At 48.3% G+C, this 9298-nt stretch overlaps 2 protein-coding genes across 2 annotated transcripts; both read right to left on the reverse strand.

The window, feature by feature from the left end:
* Positions 1 to 445: 445 nt before the first annotated feature.
* Positions 446 to 2551, reverse strand: LOC138911620 (uncharacterized). Its single transcript, XM_070210999.1, has one exon. It carries the CDS (start codon positions 2549 to 2551, stop codon positions 446 to 448), a length of 2106 nt encoding a protein of 701 aa, XP_070067100.1.
* Positions 2552 to 4903: 2352 nt separating this feature from the next.
* On the reverse strand, positions 4904 to 8913 carry LOC138911621 (uncharacterized). Its single transcript, XM_070211000.1, has 6 exons — positions 7794 to 8913; positions 7476 to 7706; positions 7008 to 7166; positions 6288 to 6931; positions 5661 to 6206; positions 4904 to 5593 (listed from the first exon to the last, which is right to left on the reverse strand). The coding sequence occupies exons 1-6, from the start codon at positions 8911 to 8913 to the stop codon at positions 4904 to 4906; spliced, it is 3390 nt and encodes a 1129-aa protein (XP_070067101.1).
* Positions 8914 to 9298: the final 385 nt, after the last annotated feature.

Here is a 9298-nt window from a genome sequence, read left to right on the forward strand (position 1 = left end):
AAGTTTCATTTAGATAGCTTTAAAACCGAGAGACTAGTTCGCATACAAAGAGACAGGCGGACAGACGGACCTGGCTATATCGACTCGGCTGTTGACGCTGATCTCATCCTGGCAGCGATCCCATGGCAGCTTTATGATATAGTGGTCCGATCTTAATATGATTTTGCCTATATATGAGGAGTATAGTAAAACTGTTGAATGCCGAGTGTGGTCAAGATATCTTGATAAACAATATGTTTTTTCATACAGCAACTTAATTTTCGACCGATAGTTCCTATAGCGGCTTTTTGATGTAGTGGTCCGATCTTAATAGGATTTTTCATATATATGAGGTGTTGGCACCGAGACTCGTGCCGGGGCGCGTATTCGGCAGGGACTTCTAGCGTCGAAAGAAACAACTCGATTCAATTCGATTCGTAGGAGGCGGTACGATATAATATAATTTTTAGTTTTTTTTAGTCTCCAAGGGAAGATAAGTGAGTGGCCTTGAGTTGAGCACGCTTTCTACGTCAGCCAATGCTGCTCGTAGCACCTCCTCTCGTAAACCAAAGGGCGGCAGAATTTCCGACAGTATTGACTTTGTAGAGCGCACCATTCGTTCCCACGATCCTCCCATATGGGGTGATCCTGGCAGGATAAAGGTAGACTCGAGTTCTGGGTACTGTCGGTCGATCAGAGCCGGCGATATACGTTCAATTTCATCTTTTAATACTTTGCTAGCGCCTCTGAAATTTGTGGCATTGTCAGACAGCATGCGGCGGTGGCAGCCGCATCTGGCCACGAACGACTTCAGAACGCATAAGTATGAGTCAGTTGAGAGCGACATAGCTATATCCAGGTGAACGGCGCGCACCGTGAGGCATGTAAATAGCACGCCCCAGCGCTTCTCACGACGCCGTCCAACGACAATGTCGTAGGGGCCGAAGTAATCCACTCCAGTATATGTGAACGGTGGAGTATAGGGCGATAATCGTTCGATTGGCAGGTCGCCCATCCCTGGCGGCTTTGGGCGGGCGCGTCGTATGCGGCACGCTGGGCAGGTATTGGAAACTTCTCTCACCAAAGCTCGTAAGCCACAAACCCAGTACCGCTGCCGCAGTTCATTTACGACGATTTGTTGCTGATGATATCTGCGGTGATAAAACTCAACCAGCAGATATGTCAATTGATGTCGTCTTGGCAGAATTATCGGGCGTTTGCAGACTTCGACATCTTCTATATTGTCTATCCGTCCTTTAATACGTAGAATACCCGAGTCATCCACATAAGGGGAGCACTTAAACAGCAAGCTTTTGCGATCGGTTAAGCGGCGCCCCGACCTTAAGCAGGTGATCTCACTATAAAACTCCTCTTCTTGACAAATCCGGATAAAAATCACATCCATTTCATTGCTTCTTTTAAGGAGCAGCGTCTTCTGCAGATTCAGTCCTCCGTCCAATCTGACCTTCTTAGTAATATTTCGTAGGAAATCCAGTACGCATAGCTGTACGGCTCTCAATTTTTTTAGCTTGCTGAAACTCTGCAGATCCGGCAGAATACATCTCCAGGACGACGTGTGATTGGGTTGTTCTTCAGCATGGTACAACATGTTTAATGCAGGGCCTATTTCCGATTGTGGCCACTGCGATTCTTCTAGATACAAAAATGGTGGTCCATTGAACCACCTGGTTGAGCCATGAATTTCAGGTGGTTTAGTCCATTTCGTACCATCGTCTGCCACGTTTTGAGCCGATGGTACCCATCGCCAGCTGTCCACATCTGATTCTTCTAAAATCTCTCCTATCCGAAGCGCTATGAATTGCTGGAACTTTCGAGCATCGGAACGGATCCAGTAGAGCACATCCTTTGAATCTGTCCAGAATGTTCGTGTATGTATGCGTACCAACATTTCCTTTTGGAAACATTTGGCCACATCAGTTCCATTCGAGGTATGGACACGGGCTTTAGGGGTACTACTCTCGTTTTCGAGGCGACCAAACTGTACTTGGCCATCAAGTTCAGCCCGCAAAAATACAACTGCGGCGTAAGCATTCATACTGGCGTCAACGAATGTATGCATCTGCACAGCCTGGGCTCGGCTCACCCACTTCATGCACCGTGGAATGCGGACGGCATTCAAATTTGAAAGTAGATCAAGCCAGTGTTGCCAATCGGCTTCGTCTTCGTTGGTAAGGTCGTCATCCCATCCGATATTGGATCGCCATATGTTCTGAATGATGATCTTAGCGCGTATATTAAAGAATCCTTGCAGCCCGACCGGGTCGAAAATAGCCATGATCACACTCAGAACACGTCTTTTAGTTGGGCGCTCATAAGATGCCTTCGCGAGCAAGTTCGGCGTCACCACAAACGTCAACAGATCTTGTCCAGGTACCCACCACAGGCTTAAGACCTTCTCTTGCGCTTCATCCTGAGCGCTGATACGCTTGTCCAACTCCTCACAGTCGTCTTCCAGCGCCTGTATAACTTCCTTCGAACTTGATGTCCAGCGGCGCATCTCGAAGCCGCCACTAGCATGAATCCTTTTTACAGTCTCAGCTAACTGTATCATTTCAGCTCCAGTATCCACCGACTGCAGCCAGTCGTCGACAAATGTGTTTTTGCAAATCGCCTTTACGGCATCCGGATGCTACGCTACAAACCGCTTGGCATTGCGATTCTTGACAAAATTTGCTAGAGCTGGCGAGCAGGATGCTCCAAACGTCATGACTTGCATCACGTATGATTCGGGGAAGCGTGACGAATCTCCATCACGCCAGAGAAACTTCTGTGCCGGTTGGTCTTCTAGGCGCACCTTGACTTGATGAAACATTTCCCTTATGTCGCCGGATACTGCGATAGGACGCTCTCGGAAGCGTATTAGTACCCCCATCAAAGATGCTAGTGTATCTGGACCTTTCAACAAACAATCGTTTAGCGACATGCCACTAACTTTGGCAGCCGCATCCCAAACCAGGCGCGTCTTTTTCTTGCTCGGATTGGTGACTGTAAAGATGGGAAGAAACCATGATGTAGTGTTAGCTAGTAACTTCCTATCCTTCAACCGGCGGATATATCCCTTCTGTTTGTAATCGTGCATCGTGTTCATCATGAACTCTTTCAGTGGTGGGTGTTTTGGCAAAGATGCCTCTAAACATTTCAGGCGCTTAACAGCCATCTGATAAAAGTCTGGCAGGTGCATGCGATCGAACCTCCATAACAGGCCGGTCTGCCAGAGCTTTTCGTCTTCCAGATAGGTTGTTGTTGCCTCCATAATCTCCATCGAGCGTTCGTCCTCTTTGGATCTCAGTGGATGTGAGGAAACGCTCACGCGCCGCACTCCACTGACAAATATGTAGCAGCCGAGGCGTGGTGCTGTCTCCCACAATGGGGCGGCCATATACGGCCCATCCTAGTCTGCTTCGCGCTGCTATGACGTCGTCGTTTTCACCTTCTCGTATCTCCAATGGTGCCGTTATTTTGATATTGTCTAAGCCAATGATAAGCTGAGCCTTGACGTTGTTATACGGCAGAATAGGAAGCGTAGATAAGTGCTTCCGAGACTTGACCAACTGTGGCCCGATACTTTGCTCTGGTAAGTCCAAGTTCGCTATTGTTCGCACGTTTTTTAAGGCATACTGTATTGCGTTATGCTCTGGAGCTGAAATGCTCACAGCCACGGACATCGACTCAGGTTCATTCTTGATTATGTCCCCTGTCCATTTAAGACACAGCTGGGTCGCAGGACCATCTAATTTCAGCTCGTCTGCAAGCGCTCTTTCTATTAACGTACACTCAGCTCCTTCATCCACTAATGCATATGCGCGCACGCTTTTTGATTTACTATAGAGCGTGATTGGAACATATCGAAACAGTGTCTTACTTGCGGAGCTGCCGTTAAACATAACGGCAGACTCACTTGCCTTAATCCGGTGGTTGCTACCTTGGCCCGTGTGCTCGACTTTACTACCACTCATGGTAGGCGTATGCAGCAGCACATGGTGCGTTGACTCGCAACCATCTACATGACACTTCTTCTTTGATTTACACTGTTGCGCACGATGACGTAGAAAGCAGCAATAACAGCGCTTCTTTTCCTTAACAAGTTCCCAGCGCTGATTTGTACCCATAGATCTGAAGTCGTCGCAATCTGATAGACGGTGGTTACCGGCGCACTTGGCACATGTTCCTGTTCCTGTTGTGAACGTTCTTGCTGAGAACCCTCAGGGCTATCTACCCGTGTTGTGCACAAAAATTAGCTCTCTATTGGTTTTCGTGGAGCTCTTCTTTTCGTTATCAGCCAGTGGTGTCTCGTAGGGCGTGACCATATTGGCGCACATTGCCACATTGAACAGCCAGTTATCAAAGGTGGCCAAACTGTGATCCTGGCTAAGAGCGACATAGCTATATCCAGGTGAACGGCGCGCACCGTGAGGCATGTAAATAGCACGCCCCAGCGCTTCTCACGACGCCGTCCAACGACAATGTCGTAGGGGCCGAAGTAATCCACTCCAGTATATGTGAACGGTGGAGTAAAGGGCGATAATCGTTCGATTGGCAGGTCACTCATCCCTGGCGGCTTTGGGCGGGCGCGTCGTATGCGGCACGCTGGGCAGGTATTGGAAACTTCTCTCACCAAAGCTCGTAAGCCACAAACCCAGTACCGCTGCCGCAGTTCATTTACGACGATTTGTTGCTGATGATATCTGCGGTGATAAAACTCAACCAGCAGATATGTCAATTGATGTCGTCTTGGCAGAATTATCGGGCGTTTGCAGACTTCGACATCTTCTATATTGTCTATCCGTCCTTTAATACGTAGAATACCCGAGTCATCCACATAAGGGGAGCACTTAAACAGCAAGCTTTTGCGATCGGTTAAGCGGCGCCCCGACCTTAAGCAGGTGATCTCACTATAAAACTCTTATTCTTGACAAATCCGGATAAAAATCACATCCATTTCATTGCTTCTTTTAAGGAGCAGCGTCTTCTGCAGATCCAGTCCTCCGTCCAATCTGACCTTCTTAGTAATATTTCGTAGGAAATCCAGTACGCATAGCTGTACGGCTCTCAATTTTTTTAGCTTGCTGAAACTCTGCAGATCCGGCAGAATACATCTCCAGGACGACGTGTGATTGGGTTGTTCTTCAGCATGGTACAACATGTTTAATGCAGGGCCTATTTCCGATTGTGGCCACTGCGATTCTTCTAGATACAAAAATGGTGGTCCATTGAACCACCTGGTTGAGCCATAAATTTCAGGTGGTTTAGTCCATTTCGTACCATCGTCTGCCACGTTTTTAGCCGATGGTACCCATCGCCAGCTGTCCACATCTGATTCTTCTAAAATCTCTCCTATCCGAAGCGCTATGAATTGCTGGAACTTTCGAGCATCGGAACGGATCCAGTAGAGCACATCCTTTGAATCTGTCCAGAATGTTCGTGTATGTATGCGTACCAACATTTCCTTTTGGAAACATTTGGCCAGTCTCAGACCTAAGACCGCGGCCATCAGTTCCATTCGAGGTATGGACACGGGCTTTAGGGGTACTACTCTCGTTTTCGAGGCGACCAAACTGTACTTGGCTATCAAGCTCAGCCCGCAAAAATACAACTGCGGCGTAAGCATTCATACTGGCGTCAACGAATGTATGCATCTGCACAGCCTGGGCTCGGCTCACCCACTTCATGCACCGTGGAATGCGGACGGCATTCAAATTTGAAAGTAGATCAAGCCAGTGTTGCCAATCGGCTTCGTCTTCGTTGGTAAGGTCGTCATCCCATCCGATATTGGATCGCCATATGTTCTGAATGATGATCTTAGCGCGTATATTAAAGAATCCTTGCAGCCCGACCGGGTCGAATATAGCCATGATCACACTCAGAACACGTCTTTTAGTTGGGCGCTCATAAGATGCCTTCGCGAGCAAGTTCGGCGTCACCACAAACGTCAACAGATCTTGTCCAGGTACCCACCACAGGCTTAAGACCTTCTCTTGCGCTTCATCCTGAGCGCTGATACGCTTGTCCAACTCCTCACAGTCGTCTTCCAGCGCCTGTATAACTTCCTTCGAACTTGATGTCCAGCGGCGCATCTCGAAGCCGCCACTAGCATGAATCCTTTTTACAGTCTCAGCTAACTGTATCATTTCAGCTCCAGTATCCACCGACTGCAGCCAGTCGTCGACAAATGTGTTTTTGCAAATCGCCTTTACGGCATCCGGATGCTACGCTACAAACCGCTTGGCATTGCGATTCTTGACAAAATTTGCTAGAGCTGGCGAGCAGGATGCTCCAAACGTCATGACTTGCATCACGTATGATTCGGGGAAGCGTGACGAATCTCCATCACGCCAGAGAAACTTCTGTGCCGGTTGGTCTTCTAGGCGCACCTTGACTTGATGAAACATTTCCCTTATGTCGCCGGATACTGCGATAGGACGCTCTCGGAAGCGTATTAGTACCCCCATCAAAGATGCTAGTGTATCTGGACCTTTCAACAAACAATCGTTTAGCGACATGCCACTAACTTTGGCAGCCGCATCCCAAACCAGGCGCGTCTTTTTCTTGCTCGGATTGGTGACTGTAAAGATGGGAAGAAACCATGATGTAGTGTTAGCTAGTAACTTCCTATCCTTCAACCGGCGGATATATCCCTTCTGTTTGTAATCGTGCATCGTGTTCATCATGAACTCTTTCAGTGGTGGGTGTTTTGGCAAAGATGCCTCTAAACATTTCAGGCGCTTAACAGCCATCTGATAAAAGTCTGGCAGGTGCATGCGATCGAACCTCCATAACAGGCCGGTCTGCCAGAGCTTTTCGTCTTCCAGATAGGTTGTTGTTGCCTCCATAATCTCCATCGAGCGTTCGTCCTCTTTGGATCTCAGTGGATGTGAGGAAACGCTCACGCGCCGCACTCCACTGACAAATATGTAGCAGCCGAGGCGTGGTGCTGTCTCCCACAATGGGGCGGCCATATACGGCCCATCCTAGTCTGCTTCGCGCTGCTATGACGTCGTCGTTTTCACCTTCTCGTATCTCCAATGGTGCCGTTATTTTGATATTGTCTAAGCCAATGATAAGCTGAGCCTTGACGTTGTTATACGGCAGAATAGGAAGCGTAGATAAGTGCTTCCGAGACTTGACCAACTGTGGCCCGATACTTTGCTCTGGTAAGTCCAAGTTCGCTATTGTTCGCACGTTTTTTAAGGCATACTGTATTGCGTTATGCTCTGGAGCTGAAATGCTCACAGCCACGGACATCGACTCAGGTTCATTCTTGATTATGTCCCCTGTCCATTTAAGACACAGCTGGGTCGCAGGACCATCTAATTTCAGCTCGTCTGCAAGCGCTCTTTCTATTAACGTACACTCAGCTCCTTCATCCACTAATGCATATGCGCGCACGCTTTTTGATTTACTATAGAGCGTGATTGGAACATATCGAAACAGTGTCTTACTTGCGGAGCTGCCGTTAAACATAACGGCAGACTCACTTGCCTTAATCCGGTGGTTGCTACCTTGGCCCGTGTGCTCGACTTTACTACCACTCATGGTAGGCGTATGCAGCAGCACATGGTGCGTTGACTCGCAACCATCTACATGACACTTCTTCTTTGATTTACACTGTTGCGCACGATGACGTAGAAAGCAGCAATAACAGCGCTTCTTTTCCTTAACAAGTTCCCAGCGCTGATTTGTACCCATAGATCTGAAGTCGTCGCAATCTGATAGACGGTGGTTACCGGCGCACTTGGCACATGTTCCTGTTCCTGTTGTGAACGTTCTTGCTGAGAACCCTCAGGGCTATCTACCCGTGTTGTGCACAAAAATTAGCTCTCTATTGGTTTTCGTGGAGCTCTTCTTTTCGTTATCAGCCAGTGGTGTCTCGTAGGGCGTGACCATATTGGCGCACATTGCCACATTGAACAGCCAGTTATCAAAGGTGGCCAAACTGCTACCTTCATTCGACATTCGATACCGGCCCCAATCCAATTTCATATTGCTAGGCATCTTAGCAACAAGCTCGTTCAGCAGCGCAGGATCGTAAAGATATTCGTGCATGCCAATGGCCGCTATCGTTGCGCAGTAGTTTTGGACAGTTAGGGCCAGTCGTTTAACGGTGTTTAAGTTTTTCGACTTTATTGCTGGTTCCTCTTGGAGCTTTTGCTGCAGAGCAGCATGTACTATTTCAGAGCGGCCATACAACATTCGCAATGTGCCTATAGCATACGGCACTGTAGCTGGGATCATAAGTTTTCCGCGCACCGCATCCAGGGCTTGCCCTCTGAGGCACTTCTGAAGCCTGATGAGATTTTCCTCGTTGCTGAATCCACATCTCTCAGTGGATTGCTCATAATTGCTGATAAAGATCAACCATTCCTCTGGTTTGCCATTCCTCCGCGCGCTGATTTGCGCAGGTGTCAGTGATCCATTCCTCGACGTCGCATTATTACAATACACATTGTCAAATTGCTGCCGTGGCACGTGCGCAATCGATCTATTGAGCGCTCCCAGACCTGTGTGGCCCATGTACGCGGCAGTACTGGGCTCCGTAGCCTGGTTAAACACCGCCGTATTTGCTTGATATGGCAAACTGGGGTGTACACTCCAATTAGCCGAAACCTGTTTCTGCTTGCAGATCAAGCTCTGGCATCCCAAAGGGTTGAAGAATGCTCCCACTTTCTCAGTTCTTTGCTGCATTGGTAGGACGACGTCGGCGGACGACGTAGACGGACAGCCACTATAAGTTTCTATGATTGCTGCCCCGCTACCTTTTTCTACACCGGCGACTTTATCTTGTACTCCAGCAGGAACAGGCGATCCATTAGCCTGTCCCGTTGACCATGCCGTTACAAGCGTTGCAGTTCCACCGGGTTGAATAATACTTGTCGTCCTTCTCGCACTTGCATCTTGTTCATCACCGTCAGCCATCTCGCCACACCAATACTATGAAATCCGCTTTGAGGTTATGGCTGCTAAGTGTGAGTCTAGCTCTTGTACCACGTGTCTCTCTATAGGCAGCTAAGGTTGTGACTTTGCAAGTCGCTTGCTTCGCAGAAATCTCCGCGGTAGCAGAGAATCCCTCGGACACTCTCTGCTGCAGAGAATATTTCAGAATGCTGGCACCGAGACTCGTGCCGGGGCGCGTATTCGACAGGGACTTCTAGCGTTGAAAGAAACAACTCGATTCAATTCGATTCGTACAAGGCGGTACGATATAATATAATTAGAACGCTGAAATCTTTATTATTCTTTCATTATTACACAACCTATATTTTACATGATTATGAGACTTACATTCGTGCTCCGCACGCGC

This window comes from Drosophila virilis, unplaced genomic scaffold, assembly GCF_030788295.1.
Source record: "Drosophila virilis strain 15010-1051.87 unplaced genomic scaffold, Dvir_AGI_RSII-ME tig00001725, whole genome shotgun sequence".
Lineage (NCBI taxonomy): Eukaryota > Metazoa > Arthropoda > Insecta > Diptera > Drosophilidae > Drosophila > Drosophila virilis.